This window comes from Panthera pardus, unplaced genomic scaffold (genome assembly GCF_024362965.1).
Source record: "Panthera pardus isolate Hobbes unplaced genomic scaffold, ASM2436296v1 HiC_scaffold_8, whole genome shotgun sequence".
Lineage (NCBI taxonomy): Eukaryota > Metazoa > Chordata > Mammalia > Carnivora > Felidae > Panthera > Panthera pardus.
The window spans coordinates 16954148-16972872 of NW_026527013.1; the positions used below are offsets into that span (position 1 = coordinate 16954148).

Genomic DNA, 18725 nt, shown 5'->3' on the forward strand with positions numbered 1-18725 from the left:
CCAGTTTTCAGATCCCTGTTTTCCTGACTGTGAGTGACAACACTGCCCCCTCTGCCTTACACTTGACAAAGGTGTGGGCAGCCTGGGGAGCGGCCCCGGGCCAGCCCTGACACCATGTTCTCTGACTCCCCAGGGGCACTGCACTCCATGTTGGGGGCCATGGACAAGCGGGTGTCTGAGGAGGTGAGGAGGGGAGGGGCAGTGGGTGGGACAGAGGACATAACCCAGGAGGGGTGCTGAGCGTCCTTCACCCCCAGAGTTTGCGTCCTGTCCTGCGGGAGTGGACACGGGCAGCTGTCTGGCTCTGCCTCTGGCCATCCTCCGCCTCTTCCCCTCCCAGGGCATGAAGGTCTCCTGCACTCACTTCCAGTGCGCGGCAGGCGCCTTTGCCTACCTGCGCGAGCACTTCCCTCATGCCTACAGCGTTGACATGAGCCGCCAGATCCTCACTCTCAATGTCAACCTCATGCTGGTGAGGAGGTGCCCTTGTTGGGGCCCGGTTGAATCCGGGGATGGGGACGGCTGGTGCCGGCTCCTAGACCAGGCCCTGTGCAGGTGGCAGTGGGGCCTTGGCTTTGAGCTTTTGAGCCCCGGTGGATCAGAGCGGGGCAGCGCTTCTTGGAGTAGGGGAGGTTGGAGGAGCGAGGACAGGGGAGGGGAATCCCTCTGTGGTCCCCCTGATGGGAAGGGTAAGATCTCCGGGTAAACAAGCGAACGCACCTGCATTCGTTGGTCCAGGGCCAGGCTCAGGAGTGCCTTCTGGAGAAGTCAATGTTGGACAACAGGAAGAGCTTCCTGGTGGCCCGCATCAGCGCACAGGTAGGGACGGGGGTGGGTGGTGGCCCTCAAGGGACTGAGAGCAGGCCTTTAGTTCACTCCTGACCCCCACTCACGGCCCCATCCTGGCTCCCAGGTGGTGGATTACTACAAGGAGGCATGCCGGGCCTTGGAGAACCCTGACACCGCCTCGCTGCTGGGCCGGATCCAGAAGGACTGGAAGAAGCTCGTACAGATGAAGATCTACTACTTTGCAGCTGTGGCTCATGTGCGAGCACTGTGACCACTGGGGGAGGGGGGATGGGCCGGGGGTGGGGCTGCCACAGCTGGGAAGTAAGTGGTGGCGTCTCTTCTCTCTCGCCAGCTGCACATGGGGAAGCAGGCTGAGGAGCAGCAGAAGTTCGGGGAGCGGGTGAGTGAGCCACGGCAGGGGGTTAGGACTAAGTCCAGCCTAGGGGGTGCTAGAGGGGAAACTTCCCTTACCGAGTAGGAGAGGTTGTCCTGGCCGTCCCTCACCCCCACATCCTTGGCCACCGCTGGCTGTAGGCCTGGTGTTTCTTTTATGTTGTCCCATCTGTTTTCACCCTGATCCCAAGAGGCCTGAGGAGGTGGGGCAGGGGGTGACACTGAGCTGTTGGCTGGGCTGGTGCCTGGCTGCTTCCTCAGCTTCTGGTCTTCTAATGGGTCACCCGATGGCCAGGCAGGGCTTAATGGGGTGGCAGGAGGAGGGAAGGATGGACCGGGCTCTGCCTGCTGCCCCGTACAGGTCGCATACTTCCAGAGTGCCCTGGACAAGCTTAATGAAGCCATCAAGTTAGCCAAGGTAAAGCTGAGGAAGAGCATGGCTGCCCCTCAGAGCCCTGAGAGTACATGGTGGGGCTGAGGCTTGTCCTGACGCTGGCTTGACTTGGTGCTGAGTGTCCTCCCCACTCCCCGTCCCCCCCCACCTTCCCTGTCCTACAGGGCCAGCCTGACACTGTGCAAGATGCGCTTCGCTTCACTATGGATGTCATTGGGGGAAAGTGAGTCTGTGGGGCCGGTGGTGGCCCCGGTTCCTACTTGTTGGGAAGGGTCTTGGCCCTTTGCCCGCATCATGTACCTGAGAATAGTGGGCCCCCTGGGAGGCTAGGTCCTGGATCCCTGCTGATTGCTGGACTCCCCACTTCCCCTTCTGACCCCAGGTACAATTCTGCCAAAAAGGACAATGACTTCATCTACCACGAGGCTGTCCCAGTACTGGACACCCTGCAGCCCGTGAAAGGTCTGGAGCTGAGCCGAGGCTGAGGCTGGGGGTAGGGGGTGAAGACGGGAGGACAGAACAGAGGCAGACTCCGCTTGTGTGGACTTGGTCTCCAGTTGTTCCTCTCCCTCCCAGGTGCCCCCTTGGTAAAGCCCTTACCAGTGAACCCCACAGACCCGGCCGTTACGGGCCCTGACATCTTTGCCAAACTGGTACCCATGGCTGCCCACGAAGCGTCGTCACTGTACAGGTGGGCAGGAGGGGCCGGCCCCGTTCTTAGCACACGTGGGGTTGGGATGTCTCAGGACATAGGTTTCCAACAACTGCTCTGTCACTTCTGCAGTGAGGAGAAGGCCAAGCTGCTTCGGGAGATGATGGCCAAGATTGAGGACAAGAATGAAGTCCTGGAGTGAGTGTGGGGCCGGAGGTGACACAGCAGATGTCTGTGGGGTCCCCAGTGCTGCCTGCAGCAGGGAAAGGAATAACGAATGTCCTCTTGCACCAGGTTTCCTAGCACTGCTTTTCCTGCCCATGGTCTCGGGTGCTGGATTTAGAGGGTGAAAGTCACAGGTCTTGGGAGGACAGTGTCCCTCTGTCGCATTTTCTTCACCAGTGCCCCGGGTCTGTTCTGTGGGGCCAGGTCAAGACCTCCAGTGGTAGAGTCAGGATGCGAACTTGCCCTTTGCTAGGACCTCAGACCCAGTTTCAGTGGTGGGGCTCGCTCTCGGGAGAGGAATGAGAAGTTAGGTCAACACCCACCTGGTCCTCTTGCCCCCACAGCCAGTTCATGGATTCGATGCAGTTGGATCCGGAGACCGTGGACAACCTAGATGCGTACAGCCACATCCCGCCCCAGCTTATGGAAAAGTGTGCCGCTCTCAGTGTCCGGCCCGACACCGTCAGGAACCTTGTCCAGTCCATGCAGGGTGAGCAAGTGGGGAGAAACAGGTGGGTGGTGGAGGTCACCTGTAGTGGCCGCCTCCGTGTCCTCTGTTCCCCGAGGACGGAGGTTAGACTTCTGAGCACTAGGCACGAGCGCCCACCTCCATCCCTCCCTGGATCCCTGCGCCCTGTGTGCCCTGCTCGGCGAGCACTGGGTCACACACGGGCCCTTGACTGAGTGGGCGGTTCTGTCTCCCTGGGGATGGACGCAAACGGGCGCCTAGTGTGCCTACCTCAGGAACTGCGCCCCTCCCCTCCCCCGACACCCCCTAGTGCTGTCAGGTGTGTTCACGGATGTGGAGGCCTCCCTGAAGGACATCAGGGAGCTGCTGGAGGAGGATGAGCTGCTTGAGCAGAAGTTGCAGGAGACCCTGGGCCAGGCCGGGGCCAGCCTGGCGGGAGGGGCCGGCTCCAAGGCGGAGCTGGCCGAGGTGAGGCGAGACTGGGCCAAGTACATGGAGGTCCACGAGAAGGCCTCCTTCACCAACAGCGAGCTGCACCGCGCCATGAATCTGCACGTCGGTAACCTGCGCCTGCTCAGCGGGCCGCTGGACCAGGTCCGGGCTGCCCTGCCCACGCCAGCCCTCACCCCAGGTGAGTCCCTCCCCTCCCCAGGGCAAGGGAGGCAGGGCTGGAGGCTCCGGTCTCACGACCACCGCTGCTCCCAGAGGACAAGGCCGTGCTGCAGAATCTGAAGCGCATCCTGGCCAAGGTGCAGGAGATGCGGGACCAGCGCGTGTCCCTGGAGCAGCAGCTGCGTGAGCTTATCCAGAAGGATGACATCACCGCGTCACTGGTGACCACGGAGCACTCGGAGATAAAGGTGGGTGGGTGAGCAGGGGGTGTCCCTGGGCTCCGCCTGTAAGCGGCGAGGCCCTGAGTGTCTGTCCTCCGCCTCCTTCCCGCAGAAGCTGTTCGAGGAGCAGCTGAAGAAGTATGACCAGCTGAGGGTGTACCTGGAGCAGAACCTGGCCGCCCAGGACAACGTGCTGCGGGCGCTGACGGAGGCCAACGTGCAGTACGCGGCCGTGCGGCGGGTGCTCAGTGACCTGGACCAAAAGTCAGTGTCCGGCCCCCTGCTCTTTCTCGCCCAGCCTCCCGCCCGGGGCGCGGCCTAAGCTGCTCACCTCGTGCTGGCCCTTCTGCCCCCCAGGTGGAAGTCCACACTGCAGACCCTGGTGGCCTCCTGTGAAGCCTACGAGGACCTGATGAAAAAGTCCCAGGAGGGCAAGGACTTCTATGCCGACCTGGAGAGCAAGGTGGCTGCCCTCTTGGAACGGGCCCAGTCCACCTGCCAGGCCCGAGAGGCTGCCCGCCAGCAGCTCCTGGACAGGTGGGTGCGGCCCCACACCCCAGGCTAGGCCGACAGGGGTTTGGCTCCATGACTTCCTCACCTCGTTCTGCAGGGAGCTGAAGAAGAAGCCACCCCCACGGCCCACAGCCCCGAAGCCGCTGCTGCCCCGGAGGGAGGAAGGAGAGGCGGTAGAGACCGGAGACCTGCCTGAAGAGCTGCGCAGCCTGCCTCCAGACGTGGTGGCTGGCCCGCGGCCACCCGACACCTACTTGGGAGCCGCCGCCCCTCTCCACTTTCCTCCCGGCCCCTTCCCCAGTGTTGCAGGCCCGGGACCCCACTATCTCTCAGGACCCTTACCTCCTGGTACCTACTCGGGCCACACCCAGGTATTGCCACCCAGGGTCCCCCAGGCCCCGGGACACCCTGCAATGGCCATGGCCCCCGGACCTGCCCTCTACCCGGCCCCTGCCTACACACCGGAGCTGGGCCTCGTGCCCCGATCCTCCCCACAGCACGGCGTGGTGAGTGGCCCCTATGCGGGGGTAGGGCCACCCCCACCGGTGGCAGGCCTACCCTCAGCCCCACCTCCCCAGTTTTCGGGCCCCGAGTTGGCCATGGGGGTTCGGCCAGCCACCACCACGGTAGATAGCATCCAGGCCCCCATCTCCAGCCACACGGCACCACGGCCAAACCCTAGCCCTGCTCCTCCCCAGCCCTGCTTCCCGGTGTCCCCACCGCAGCCACAACTGCTCCCTGCACCCTACACCTACCCTCTGGGGACCAAGCAACCCCTCACAGCTCCCCCTGCCCAGCACCACTTTCCTCCTGGGATTCCCCCAGGTTTTCCAGCCCCAAGGGTGGGGCCCCAGCCCCAGCCTCAGCCTCAGCCTCAGCCCCATCCCACAGGAGTACCATTTGGGCCCCAGCCCCCCCAGCAGCCCCTTCCACTCCAGCATCCGAACCTCTTCCCACCCCAGGCTCCAGGGCGGGTACCCCTCCAGCCCTCCCAGCCCCCCCAGCCTCCCTATCCCTTTACCCCTCAGCCTGGCGTCCTGGGACAGCCAACGCCGCCCCTGCACACACAGCTCTACCCGGGCCCCTCTCAGGACCCTCTGCCCCCCCATTCAGGGGCTCTGCCCTTCCCCAGCCCTGGGCCACCTCAGTCTCCCCATCCCACCTTGGCATATGGTCCTGCCCCTTCCTCCCGGCCTCTGGGCCCCCAGGCAGCCCCTCTCTCCATTCGAGGTCCCTCACCTGCTGGCCAGCCCACGCCCAACCCCCACCTGGTGCCTTCTCCGGCCCCATCACCGGGGCCTGGCCCAGTACCTCCTCAGCCCCCTCAAGCAGAGCCACCCCCATGTGCGCGCCGGGGCACCGCGACCGCGGACCTGCTCTCCTCCAGCCCTGAGAGTCAGCACGGGGGCACACAGCCTCCCGGGGGCGGGCAGCCCCTGCTGCAGCCTACGAAGGTGGACGCGGCTGAGGGCCGCCGGCCACAGGCCCTGCGGCTGATTGAGCGGGACCCCTACGAGCGCCCCGAGAGGCTGCAGCAGTTGCAGCAGGAGCTGGAGGCCTTCAGGGGCCAGCTGGGCGACGCAGGGGCTCTGGACGCCGTGTGGCGAGAGCTGCAGGAAGCACAGGAACAGGACGCCCGGGGCCGGTCCATCGCCATCGCGCGCTGCTACTCGCTGAAGAACCGGCACCAGGACGTCATGCCCTATGACAGTAACCGCGTGGTGCTGCGCTCGGGCAAGGATGACTACATCAACGCCAGCCGCGTGGAGGGGCTCTCGCCGTACTGCCCGCCCTTGGTGGCCACCCAGGCACCACTGCCCGGCACAGCCGCTGACTTCTGGCTCATGGTGCACGAGCAGAAGGTGTCGGTCATTGTCATGCTGGTGTCCGAGGCTGAGATGGAGAAGGTAAGGGGGGAGGGAGGGGTGCCGGAGAAGGTAAGAGGGGGCGGGGCGTGCCCAAGAAGGACCCTGCAGAGAGCCCTAACTGCCTCATCTGTTTTCTCTCAGCAAAAGGTGGCACGCTATTTCCCCACTGAGAGGGGCCAGCCCATGGTGCACGGTGCCCTGAGCCTGGCGCTGAGCAGCGTCCGCGCCACCGAGACCCACGTGGAGCGCGTGCTGAGCCTGCAGTTCCGCGACCAGAGCCTCAAGCGCTCGCTCGTGCACCTCCACTTCCCCACATGGCCCGAGTTGTGCGTCTGCTGCCCCGGGGTGGGGACGGTCGGGGCGTCGGATGGGGTCCCCCTCCGGCTCACGGGTCCTGCCCCCACCCCCGCAGAGGCCTGCCTGACAGCCCCAGCAACTTGCTGCGCTTCATCCAGGAGGTGCACGCGCACTACCTGCATCAGCGGCCCCTGCACACGCCGGTCATCGTGCACTGCAGGTAAGGCACGGAGCGGGAGCGGGCACTTGCCCGCGGGGGTCCTCCGGCCCCGGCCTCACGCCCCCTTCCCGCCGCAGCTCCGGGGTGGGCCGGACGGGGGCCTTTGCGCTGCTCTACGCGGCTGTGCAGGAGGTGGAGGCCGGCAACGGGATCCCCGAGCTGCCCCGGCTGGTGCGGCGCATGCGGCAGCAGAGGAAACACATGCTGCAGGAGAAAGTAAGGGGCTGGGCCGGCGGGCGCTGGTCGGGGCGGGGGGCCTGCCCCGGGGGGGGGGGGGGGGGTGACGAGGCCCCGCCTAGCTGACCGGGCCCGGGGCACCGCTGCAGCTGCACCTCAGGTTCTGCCACGAGGCGGTGGTGAGACACGTGGAGCAAGTGCTGCAGCGCCACGGTGTGCCCCCTCCGGGCAGGGCTCCGGCCGGCACAGGCAGCAGTCAGAAGGTGAGGAAGGCGCCCCTGGGGGCGGCCGGGCCGGCCGCAGCCCCGTGGACTCGTTTTCACGTGCTTCTGTCTCCACAGAATCACCTTCCTCAGGACTCCCAGGACCTGGTTCTCGGTGGAGACGTGCCCATCAGCTCCATCCAGGCCACCATCGCCAAGCTCAGCATTCGGCCTGCCGGGGGCCTGGATTCTCCGGCTGCCGGCCTCCCTGCCCCTGTAGAGCCCCCAGGCCTGCCGCCAGCCAGCCTCCCGGAGTCTGCCCAGCTCCCCTCCTCCTCCCCACCCCCTCTCTCTTCACCGCTGCCCGAGGTCCCCCAGCCTGAGGAGGAACAGCCAGCACCTGCGCCTCCCAGCCTGGGGCCCCCCTCTTCCTCCCTGGAGCTGTTGGCCTCCCTAACTCCGGAGGCCTTCTCCCTGGACAGCTCCTTGCGAGGAAAGCAGCGGATGAGCAAGCAGAACTTTCTGCAGGCCCATAACGGGCAGGGTCTGCGGGCTGCCAGGCCCACCGATGACCCCCTTAGCCTTCTGGATCCGCTCTGGACGCTCAACAAGACCTGAACAGGCTTTGCCTACCCGGTTTTTCCGCCACATCATCTCCCACGCCGGTCTGCCCATGCCTAGCAGGGCCTCTCAGGTGGGCCTGGCCTCTCCCATTCCCACTGCCTTCAGCCCTACCTGGCCCAGCCCGCACCCCTGTGGGGTTGAGATGTATCGCGGCCCTTGGGTCAAGTTCTCCTTTGTGGGACCTGACATTTTTCAGCTCTTTGCTATTAAAGTAATCAACCAACCCGTTCTGCGACCAGTGTCTGCCCACTGCTGCCTTAGGGAGGGAGCCGGAACCTCTTAACAAGCTTGGATGTGGACAGGTGGGATGACGACAGTGGGGTCTCCCCTGGTGTCCACACCTCGGAAAGGTTAAGAAAGGCGGCCTGCAGCACTGGCTTGCTGGACTGCTCCACCCTGTAACCACCCCTCTACAGTCGTGTACAGCTCCTGCCTGGAGCAGCTCTCAGAAGCATGTGACTAAGTGCTGGGGTTCAGGCACACGGAGGGCACGCAGAAGTGATGGAGCAGCTCGAGGGGAAGATGCAAGTGGTTTGAAAGGCCCGTGACAGATGGGATTTAAAAAAAAAACCAAAAAAACCTTTAATATTACAGTCAACGAGGCAGAACAGTTCTAGAGGCAGCTTCCAGAAGACTCTGCTCTGCACCGCAGCTCCTGCCCCCTCCACCCTGCCTCAGTCCAGCTTCTCCAGCACGGAGGGTACATACACCAGGCTGAGCTCACTGCCAAAGTTGCAGACGATGGCGGCATTGTCCAGCACCAGGATCTGGCGGGTGGGCTGGGCCTCACTGTTCTTCCCCAGGTAGACAGTCTGTAACAGGTCCCCGTAGTTTAGGTCCCAAAAGGAGACACAGCCCTGGCCGCCAGTCACCAGCAAGTTGTCAGAGATGACACCCAAGCTTGCTCCACAGCCCAGGTCCTAGAGGCAAAGACAGGATAACTCAGTGTCTCGAATCCCTCTCTACAATACCAACAGTCCGGTGGCCCCCAATGTGCCCACCTGCTGAATGGAATAGAGCTTGATGCCTGTGCTACGGTCCCAGATGCTGATAAGGTCATCCAGACCACTACTGATGACGCAGGAGGTGGTGCAGGTGAGGGAGGTGACATCCCCACGGTGAGCGAACATGTGGCTGACCCGGCTGCCAGTCAGTACATCCCACAGGCAGATGGCCCCATCTTGTCCTCCACTGGCCAGCACCATGGTCTAAAGGAATAGGCCCAAGGGAGCCGGGTCACCGGTGGAACACCTTTGGACCCAAGGGTGTCCCGGTGCCCTGGGAGTAGAGATCCTCACTGCCTCCCAGAAGGTTCTGAGGGCCAGCTGCTGAGAGTCAGAAACAAAACCCATGGCTTTGTATCCCTGCACCCCACACACGGCCCCCTCACCTGATCAATGTACACAGTTGTGATGGCCCCCGAGTGGCCCTGCAGGGTGAAGAGGCAACACGAGTCCTCCAGACGGAACACCTGGGGCAGGGACGGGCATCAGGTTCTGACCTCTGGCGTTTTCCCAATTACACGTGGGCCAGGAAGTCCCTCCCGCATCCCCTCCCTGGCTGACCCCCGAATGCCCCCCCATCACCTGTGGCAGGCCATCCGGCACCCAAGAGATGGAGCCGACTCACTCTCAGCGTGTGGTCTTGACTCCCAGTCACGAGGCGCCCAGCTGCTGCCTTCAGGGCCGTGATGGGTTTCTGGTGTGCACAGGGCACGGTGTGGGTCAGGCGACACGTTACCGTGTCACTGCTGCTGTACACAGGGGATGCGGGGGAACTGCTCCGCCCTGAGGACGACAGGCCCAGTAAGGGATCTCCGAGAAGACACCGTGCAGGCAGCCACCACACTCCGCCCGCCAGGTGCACGCACTCAGCCACCCAGCCTGGGCCCTCTGACCTCGGAACTGCAGGGGGCTGAGGGCAGTGCCGGTCTCCAAGGAGAAGAAATCAAGGGAACCGTTGAGCCGGGCAGCCACGATCCTGGAAAAGAGTGGCTGCTGATGGCTCTCCCTCAGAACGCCCAGGTCCGGGGCCGAGCACCGTGGGCACCCGCCAGGTCAACTCCACCAGACGTAGGGACCGTGGCCAAGAGGCAAGTGCAGGGGGTGGGGAACATGCTGAAGCCGAGGGACCCAGGTTACAATTCTGTTCTGTGTCTCAGTCTCTTCATCTGTGAAATGGGGACAACTGCCCACCTTACAGGGTAGTCACGAGGGGTAGTGTGTGAGGTGGTACCTGGAGAACATCATGTGAGACTGGAAGTTAAAAAAACAAGCACGTGCTGGGTGGGGCTCCCCTCCACGGCCTGGAGCTCACGGAGGGGCTTCTGAGGAGGGGAAATCAGCCCCAAGGGGAGGCTGTGTGTCGGAGCCACAGGCGGTACTGTTGGGCGTCCCCTCTTAAAGCAGCTTCAGCCCAAGTACCACCCACTCTACTTCCTTTTTCACAAAGAAAAGATTTTCTTCACAGCCCAGGAATTCCTAAGCAGAGGTGGGGGCATTTGCCCAGTGGCCCCAAAACCTCAAAGTGAGTGGAGTTTAAAATCTTGGTTGAGCGTCCGACTTCAGCTCAGGTCACAATCTCACAGCTAGTGAGTTCGAGCCCCGCGTCGAGCTCTGTGCTGACAGCTCAGAGCCTGGAGCCCGCTTCCGATTCTGTGTCTCCCCATCTCTCTGCCCCTCCCCTGTCTCAAAAATAAAAACATTAAAAAAAAAAAAAAATCTTGCTCAGTTGGTTGAGCATGACTTTGGCTCAGGTCATGATCTCCTGGTTTGTGGGTTGGAGCTCCTTCATCGGGTTCTCTGTCAGCCTCTCCCTCTGCCCCTCCCCTATTTGCTGTCTCTCAAAAATAAGTATTAAAAATTTTTAAAAAACAAAATAGGGGCGGCTCACTTGGTTGAGCGTCTGAGTCCCATGCTGACAGCTCAGAGTCTGCAGCCTCCTTCAGATTCTGTCTCCCTCTCTCTCTGCCCCTCCCCTGCTCGAGCTCTGGGTCTCTGTCGCTCTCAAAAATAAACTTAAAAAAAAAAGTAAAAAAAAAACCTAAAATCTTACTCTAGCAAAAGGCCTACAAGCCCTGACTTTGAAGGGCCTGAGCCAAAGCCTGCAAAAGTATCGTGTCAGAGGGCTCGGCTGAGACCTGGGGGCCTTCCCTAAACCTGATGAAACAAACAGCGGGGAAGAATTTACAAGTGTGAAGGGACCCAAAGAACTTGGCCAGGCTGGAGGGGAGGGTATCAGCCATGGCCTTTGCAAGCACAGCCTAACGGGGCAAAAATAACAACAGCAGCCACCAGAACCTGAGCGCTAAGGGCAATGGGTGCCCTGGCCCTGAGAAGAAAAAGGCTCCAGCTCTAGCTTAGATGTCAGGGACCCCGGAGGGCAGGGCCAGCACGGACGGACAGGTGAAGTGCTGAGGAGGCATCTGGTCGCAGCGAGACCTGGGTTTATCAGCCCGGAACAGGGAGCAAGAGCTCTGGTGGCCGGGCCCGCAGGCATGTGAGCAGGTGGAGTCCAGGGAGCACCCACAGCCAACAGGCATGCCAAGGAAGGAGGCGAGGCAGGTGTCCAGCACCAACCAGGAAGGGAAGTTTTCACACAAAAATTCTGCTGAAAAAGCGTTTTTCTGCCACTGAAAATGCAGCCAAGACCGGATCAGGTCAGTAGTGATAGGCTAATGGGGGAAAGAAAACTCTGGTTTCCCTCTTGCATGCTGTCACAGTGGTCAAGGGCCTACTCTGAGGGCTTTAGTGGTCACCTCCCGCTGTGTGGTTTACCCCCTGTTCACAGATGTGGGGCTGAGTACCGGGAAGGGACGAGGAAGGGAACATCTAGGGACAGGGCAAGCAGCCCAGTGGTCTCACCTCTTGTCTAAGAAGACGAGGGCAGTGATACCCGAGGACACCTCCTCACTGCTGCAGCGCAGCGTGCCCTCGATGGCGTCCCACACCTGCAGGCCCAGAGGCGGTGAGCACCTGTGGGCCGGGGAGGCCCTCAAAGCCGCGTGGGGACTGCCCTCTGCCCACTCCCGGGGTCCCTGCCCACCTCCAGGCGGCCGCTGCTCCGCCCCACCACGATAAGGCTGCCCTGCAGCTCCAAGCTCCAGATGGAGCCGTCTGCGCTGGGAGCCCAGGCCAGGGACGGGGAGCCCTTCTCGGGAGGACAGACCCCCTCCTCCTCGGGGGTCAGGGGCGGCCCGGGCCCAGGGGAGGGCGGGCGCAGGGCTGGCGCGGGCCCCGGCGCCAAGCCATCCTCCTGGTACACGCGCTGCACCAGGCGGCTGAAGTCATAGCCCGGGCCGTCACGAGCACGGCTGCAGCCGGCCCGGTGCCGGGGTTCGGGCTGCGCGGGTTCCAAGAGCCTAGGCTGCGCCGAGAAGTTGGTGTCGATCAGGCAGGTGAGGTCTGGCTGGTCCCCGAAGAGGGCGGGCGGCGGAGGGCCCCGGGGGCGGTGCCGCAGAGGAGGGCTGTCCCCCGGCTCCTCCGGGCCCCCCTTCCCGCTGTCGGACAGCCGTTCCCAGCTCTCCTGAGCCTCGAACGCGCTGCCAACGCCACTGTCGCGGCGCTGCCTGTCGGGGGTGGGGGGGGCCGGGATGACGGAGTGAGGACGGAAGGGGGTGACGGGCAGGGAGTGTGGGAGGAGGGTGGGGCACGGGTGGGGCCGGGCACCTACCCCGGGCGCGGGATGCGCGTGAGGCAGTCCCCGGTCTGCGCGTCCCACACACAGACGTGGCCCGCCAGGCAGCAGCTCACCAGCAGCATGCCGTCGCTGGCCAGACACTCGATGTCCTGAGGGGACGGGGCACGTGGGCATGGGCAGAACCTGGCCCCGCCCCCGGCCCCGCCCCCCCGGCCCGCACCGCTCACCATGAGGTGCCCGCGCAGCACCAGCGGCACGATCTCCGTCTCCGGCGGCGCGTAGCCGTAGTCGTCGCAGGGCAGCTCCCCGCGCCGCCGCCGGCCGGGCCCGCTGCCGGGCTGCCCGTAGTTGCGCGGGCAGAGCACGCGGTAGAGGCAGAGCAGCAACAGCACGAGCACCATGCCGGCCGCCAGGCCGAGCGCCGCCACCCTGCGCGGGCGGGAACGTGGTTAGGCGCGCCGCCGGCCCCCGCCGGCCACCCCCTCCTCGCGGGCCTTACTTGTACAGGGTGACGTCCCCGTGGGCCTGCGCCGTCCCCGGCGCCCTGGGACCGGCCTCCCAGGGCCCACCCAGCCCGGGCCGCCGCGGGGGCCAGGCGCTGCGGCCGTCCTGAGGGTGCCGCCCCTCCAGGGCCTCCCTGGGGTTGAGGCGCAGCGTGACCGGGATGACGGGCAGCAGGCTGATGTACCTGGGGGAGGGCGGGGGAGGGGGGCGCGGTCGGCGGGGTGCCTTCAGAAGGGCCCTTCCCCACTTGCCAGGCGGACTGGCTCAACCTGCCGGACTCCAAGCCCACCCTCTGGGGACGGTCTTGGGTGGGTGGGGGCGGTACAGAGTCCTGTCCCTCCCGGCCCAGCTCAGGGCACCCAACCCTGCTCTGGTACAGGCAGCAGTACCCATACGGCCGCCACCGAATGCCGGGCGCCCCCACCGCCCATCGTGGCACAGAGCGGGCGAAGGCCCGCGCGAGTCGATCTCATTCCAGCCCAGGGGCTGGCAGCCGCCTGGGACTCCCTGGAGCGCAGCGCAATGCTGCTGACTCGAGCCCTAGTTCCTACCTCACAACCCTATGCTGTTTTTCTGAAAGGAAACGCAGAATTCAAACTGGTGGGTCTCCCCCTCTGGAGCGGATGAGCTGACACCGAGTGACACCTGGCACAGCCCAGCTCACCTCTTGGCCAGGGTGATGTTGTAGTAGCTGAAGAGCGTAGGCCAGTGGCGGAAGGAGAGTTTCCTCCAAAGTTCCTCATCCTCAGGCCCCCAGGTTACCTCTGGCACTGGGCTGTCCTGGGCGCCCTCTGCTGGACCCCCAGGCTCGGGTGGCTCTCCCAGCAACGTCTGGTTTTCAGACAACTTAGGGGCATCAGCGGGGAAGATGGAGAAGGCAGGGTCCGGGTGGCTGGCAGGCAGCACGCCGCTAGGCACGGGCATGGGAGTCAGGGCGCCCTCGCCCAGCGGGCTCTGTTCTGTCACCTGCGCGGCAAGGTAGGTACGCAGCCCTGCCGGGTCCGTGTACACCAGGATGCCGATCCAGACAACCGTGCCAGCCTACAGGGGGCAGTGGGTGCTTAGTGTGGCCTCTGGGTAGCCCCGAGCCCCGGCAGCGTTGGCCCTCGTGCCAGGAAGCAGCAGCACAGGGACCTCACGTCTGGGGATGGGGAGAGGACACAGGCCCCAATCTGTCTTCCCTTCTGCCTGGTCATGTCCTTCACTACCACCTGGGCCAACTGCCATTAAAGGGACCTAGCTCCCTTTCCATGGTCACGGTTTGGGTTTCCTGGCCTAGAAATACAAAGAGCATCCTAAGAACTTCCCCAACCTCCATATCAAAAAGTGGCCACCATTCCCACGGTCAGCACAGCAAGAAGGACGGGCTGGCTGACCTGTTCCAGAGACACTTATGGGTGTGCCCATCCTCAGAGGACCTCAGTCCTGCTCCCTCTCACTGTAGCTCCATGGGGGCACCACGGCTGGCCAACGGCCAGCCCTGCTCCTCTGCTCCTCCCCAGTCCAGCCAGTGAATTATTTGGGCCAGAATTTTCTGATGCCCGCGCACTATGTAGCAGGGAAACCCTGCTCAGGGAACCATGGTAGTTCCAACCATGGTGGTTCCGCCCTACCAGGCTCCTGTCCTGGGTCCTTCTTGGGAGATGATGACTCTTCTACCTGATGCCCCCGGGGCTGCTTCTCCCAGAGATAGGCTTCACCTCAGAAGCCACCAGGGTCTGGCCAGGAAGGTATGGTGGGCAGCCTCCCAAAGCCAGGCTTCATGGGGCCATGATGGCCTAAGGAGCACCCCCCACCTCCAAGGCAAAGTGCAAGAGTCTGGAGGGAACTGAGTGCTGGCCCTCGAAGGGCAGGGCAGCGGTGGCAGGTACCATGATAAGGCGCTGTGCCAGGCGAGTGCGGGCCAGGAAGTAGATGACACGCAGCCTCTTCGGGAGCCGCAGGTTTCGGAAGGACGACGGTTGCAGTGTGATGGTGTGGGGTGTGGACGGCCGCACAGCCAGCTGACGCTCAAAGCGTGCAGGCCGCCCCACTGGCTTTGCTGGGGGCAGGCAGGCCTCAGAGGGCAACCGCTTGTTCAGGTCTGCTAGCTGTTGGGGGCACGGTAGTCAGGGCTCAAGGCTGCACGGGAGGCGGGGGACTGCCCCTGACCAAAGCCCGCACTGCTCTCACCCCAAGCCCTGAGCATGGCGAGGGCCAGGGGGGAGGCTGGTGGGGCAGGGCACAGCCCACTCCTACCTCCATTCGGCGAATGTCAATGGACAGGACAGTGGTGAAAAACAGCATCTGAAGGAAGAAGTCTGACACCAGGCCCACAACAGCAAAGAGACAGAACTCCTGGAATCAGAGATGAGGGGACACGACATCATGGCCTAGCACTGGAGAAGCAGCTCCCTGCTTGCAGGCACCTCAGAATCTGCAAGGCAGTGGCAGGCAGAGCACAGCAAAAAAGAGATGCTGGTAAGTTCTGAGTCTGGGAGTGGCCAAGGAGGGACAGTGCCAGCTGCTCCCACTGCCCCACCAGGGGGCAGCAGAGACCCCATGCACCTTTATGCACAGAAGGCTGAAGGGTGTGAGCTCTCCCTACATCTTCCATCCCCGGAGAGAGGAGGGCCTGATCCAATCTTGAAAGCTCTGAGCCCCACCAGCCTGCGCCCCAAAAAGTCCTCCCCCACTAACCCCCTGGCCCTGCTCAAATGCTATGACCAACACCTGCCTGGAGCCCAGGCCTGACCCATCATCAGGACTCTCAGAAAGCTTCCTGGCCAGTGACTGCAAGGGACCAAAGTGGGCGAGAGGACAGGAGGGAATTAATTTCTGCCCTGAAACTGAATAAAGGTAGTCTCTCTGCTCCCCAAACTCTGCTCACATTTCAGCCTTCTTCCCCTGCCCTTCACCACAGCTGCCATTCGAATCTGGGGGGCAGAGGAGGGATCTAGCCCGTGGTGGCACAGTGGCCAAGTCTGCTCCTATGTAACAAGATGGCAATATGTCCTGCAGATGCCCTCTGGGTAAAAGCCTGCAGCCCTCTGTTCTCTGCTCACCCCCACAACTCAGTAGGCCCACCAGCGTTGGGGAAGGACAGGGAGGACATCACTGCCTTCCGTCAACCCCTCAAGCAACGGTCATCGAGTCTGGGTTCTGGCTCAGTGGAGGTCCTCCTCCACCTGCTCACAGCCCCACAGCTGAGTGAGGCACTTGGCCAAGAGCAGGAGCCACTCTGAGCAATGGGTGGTGGCCATGTGTCTGGAGGCCACATATGGGGGTCAGGGCTAAGCCTAGGAAAGAGGAGGGCACAGATTCAGGGACCCCACGATGTTTCTGCCTGAGAAAAGAGAAACAGGTGTGACTGGAACTGGGCTGAGAACCTCTGAACCAGGGCTGCCAGGAGCACTGTGCACAGAACCACCATCCCGGCAGCAGAGAGGTCCCATCTCCCAGGTGAGGGTGCCTGTGTTGAGAAGGGTGCACCCTGCACAGAGCTGCACAGCCGGGGAACTGGTCAACTGCTTCTGCGCTCACCCGAGTGGCGGGCCCTGGGGCCTTACCTGGATGGCGGGCACCAGGGTGAAGTAGCCAATGAGGATGATGCCCAGCTCCGTGGCCATGTTCTTCATGATGGACCAGCTCTCACTGCTTAGGCCTGCAGAGGACAACAACAGGGCCTTGGGGCCAGCACATGTCTGCGCACAACCTTGTGCTCCTCAGAGGGGAGAGGCACGGGGAGGGCACCCAGCCTTCTGAGGCGGCGACTCCACCACGGCGCCCCTGGCTCGGGACGCTGCTGGGGCCCAGGCTCCAGGTGCTGCCGTCACTGCACAGTCGCCATGAAGAAGAGGCCAAGGTGGGCACAGAGGCAGGGAGAGGCAGGGTGCCAAGGTGAGCAGTGCCACCCACTCTGGCACAGCCGGCCTCCACGGGCATGGTGTGAGTGTGCCTGCCCACACGTGGCAGAGGCCCGAGCAATGGAAGTGCCAGCTGTTCTTCCTCCAGCCCTTCCCCCATAGCGAGCCCCTGGTGGGAAAGGCGCCACGTCCCCTCACATCCTCAGAGCTCCCCATCTAGTGCAGGGCCTGGCCTCTCACAGGAGCTCACGAAGGTTCCTCGAATGAATAAAAAGTCTGCCCTCGGCCTTGTTCCCACAGACCTGGGGTCCGGAGGAGGAAGTACAACACTTCAGACCTTCAGGCCTAGGCTCCCTGCCCACTTTCCTCAGAACCCCGATCCCCAGCTCCTGGCACTGAGTCCACGGGGCCTTTTCTGGCAGTTGTGGAGACAGCGTCTCTGAAGTGAGCAGCCACAGAAGCCTGGACCTAGTGTGGTGGAGTGTGGCGGGGAGAGACAGCACCGGGTACCAGTCTGGACAAAGGGCCACTGAACACACGAGTCCCGCAGCAGAGTCCAGTTTGTGTTCTTACTGACATGTGAACCAGGACACGGTAAAGTCCAGCGACTCTTTGGTTCCTCAGGGCACACGCTAACAAGCTGCCAAGGCCTGGTGGCCCACACCAGATTACACTAGAGGGCAGAGCAAGGGCGACTTCTGGGGCTCCCCATCTCCCCCGCAGGAGGAAGCCCAGCACAGACCGCCCGCCCGCCCTGGCGCACCCCCACAGCCAGCCGTGTTACCTTGGGCAATGCGCAGCTTCACCTCGAGGTCCACTGGGGTCGAGACCACGGACTTGGTGAGCACCAACACGTTCTCTAACCCAATAACCACCACAAGGTAGGGGAAAATCTCTCTGAGGACGGAGAGGGAGAGGGTGAGGACAGTGCTGAGAAGGGCCCCCAACACAGGCTGGTTCTCAACAGGTTTGGGCCCCAGGAAGGCTGTGGGGTTTGAAGCCTGTAGTGAGAGGCAGCTGAGTCACTTCCAGAAGCACAGAGCAGAAACCCTAGACTCCCCCGCTGTGCTACATAGGGCCTCTGCCTGCCCAGTTCTCGGCTTTCAGGCCGGCAAGCATCCCTGCCTCCGACTATGCAGCACAGTGGAAGGAGGGCCAGAGGAGCCCCCAGCTGTCGGAGCAGCCTTCTCCCACACAGGACTCTGCTGGCCAGAGGAAAGGACCGTGGCCGGGACCCCTCGGCAGCATTGCAGGCCAAGCCATCGGGACTAAGTGGAAGCGGAACGAGAGGAGCTCCAAGCCCTGCTCGGCTCTGGAGAGACTGTTTGGAGAACTGGTCCTAAAGAAAACTACTAAGCTCTCTGGGACCACAGGCTCACATCACTGGAGATGAACAGGGCACACCAGTTGAGGTGTGTGCCTCATGGGACCTCTGCTGTGGGGCAGTGGAAATGAGGGCTCTGAGGAGGCTCTGGCACAGCAGCCAGCCACGGGGGAGGGGTGTTAGCATCAGGTTCAGGAAAGGAAGCAAGTGTTCTACGAGTAAGGGAAGTAACAGAGAACACAACATTGCTGCTCCTGCAACTGGCCTGACAAGCCAGGGAGGGGACAGCCAGTCAGCGACCACTAACAGACAGGTGGGCGGGGCCTAGGAGACAGGGCTTCCAGCCGACTGGGAGATAAAGGACAAAAGAAAGCAAATATCATTGGAAAGGCGGCAAATTCAAGTGTGCTTGTGTCTTTTTTTTTTTTTTAATGACGTTTATCCATCTATTTAAAAAAAATTTTATTTTTAACATTTATTTATTTTTGAGACAGAGAGAGACAGAGCATGAACGGGGGAGGGGCAGAGAGAGAGAGACACAGAAGCTGAAACAGGCTCCAGGCTCCGAGCCATCAGCCCAGAGCCCGATGCGGGGCTTGAACTCACGGACCGCGAGATCGTGACCTGAGCTGAAGTCGGACGCTTAACCGACTGAGCCACCCAGGCACCCCTATCCATCTATTTTTGATAGAGACAGAGAAACAGAGAGTGCATGCTGGCGCAAGCAGGGGAACAACCGAGAGAGAGGGAGACAGAG

At 62.7% G+C, this 18725-nt stretch overlaps 2 protein-coding genes and 1 long non-coding RNA gene across 6 annotated transcripts in view; 1 reads left to right on the forward strand and 2 right to left on the reverse strand.

Moving 5' to 3' along the window:
- The window catches only part of PTPN23 (protein tyrosine phosphatase non-receptor type 23), a 34393-nt gene extending 26513 nt beyond the window's left edge, over positions 1-7880 (forward strand). For both annotated transcript variants that reach the window (XM_053898178.1, XM_053898180.1), the window contains 21 exons: positions 134-183; positions 341-472; positions 739-819; positions 914-1045; positions 1142-1189; positions 1544-1600; positions 1741-1799; positions 1959-2038; positions 2153-2267; positions 2361-2426; positions 2798-2943; positions 3233-3553; positions 3628-3782; positions 3868-4019; positions 4113-4292; positions 4366-6175; positions 6278-6462; positions 6549-6653; positions 6731-6869; positions 6980-7093; positions 7172-7880. In XM_053898178.1, coding sequence (XP_053754153.1) covers positions 134-183; positions 341-472; positions 739-819; positions 914-1045; positions 1142-1189; positions 1544-1600; positions 1741-1799; positions 1959-2038; positions 2153-2267; positions 2361-2426; positions 2798-2943; positions 3233-3553; positions 3628-3782; positions 3868-4019; positions 4113-4292; positions 4366-6175; positions 6278-6462; positions 6549-6653; positions 6731-6869; positions 6980-7093; positions 7172-7651 — 4607 coding nt within the window. In that variant the 3' untranslated portion in view covers positions 7652-7880. The remainder of the gene's footprint in view (positions 1-133; positions 184-340; positions 473-738; positions 820-913; positions 1046-1141; positions 1190-1543; positions 1601-1740; positions 1800-1958; positions 2039-2152; positions 2268-2360; positions 2427-2797; positions 2944-3232; positions 3554-3627; positions 3783-3867; positions 4020-4112; positions 4293-4365; positions 6176-6277; positions 6463-6548; positions 6654-6730; positions 6870-6979; positions 7094-7171) is intronic.
- Positions 2113-2868, reverse strand: LOC128775668 (uncharacterized). The gene is made up of 2 exons (XR_008420569.1): positions 2777-2868; positions 2113-2481 (listed from the first exon to the last, which is right to left on the reverse strand). It is a non-coding gene; the product is annotated as an uncharacterized LOC128775668 (long non-coding RNA).
- Positions 7881-8223: 343 nt separating the features above from the next.
- The window catches only part of SCAP (SREBF chaperone), a 73277-nt gene continuing 62775 nt past the window's right edge, over positions 8224-18725 (reverse strand). For all 3 annotated transcript variants that reach the window (XM_053898181.1, XM_053898182.1, XM_019416631.2), the window contains exons 9-23: positions 17429-17541; positions 16348-16442; positions 15038-15136; positions 14671-14889; positions 13464-13840; positions 12795-12983; positions 12523-12724; positions 12329-12444; positions 11702-12224; positions 11521-11606; positions 9555-9637; positions 9287-9444; positions 9048-9128; positions 8659-8865; positions 8224-8577 (exon numbers count right to left, since the gene is read on the reverse strand). In XM_053898181.1, the coding sequence (XP_053754156.1) occupies positions 8332-8577; positions 8659-8865; positions 9048-9128; positions 9287-9444; positions 9555-9637; positions 11521-11606; positions 11702-12224; positions 12329-12444; positions 12523-12724; positions 12795-12983; positions 13464-13840; positions 14671-14889; positions 15038-15136; positions 16348-16442; positions 17429-17541 (2794 nt within the window). In that variant the 3' untranslated portion in view covers positions 8224-8331. The remainder of the gene's footprint in view (positions 8578-8658; positions 8866-9047; positions 9129-9286; positions 9445-9554; positions 9638-11520; positions 11607-11701; positions 12225-12328; positions 12445-12522; positions 12725-12794; positions 12984-13463; positions 13841-14670; positions 14890-15037; positions 15137-16347; positions 16443-17428; positions 17542-18725) is intronic.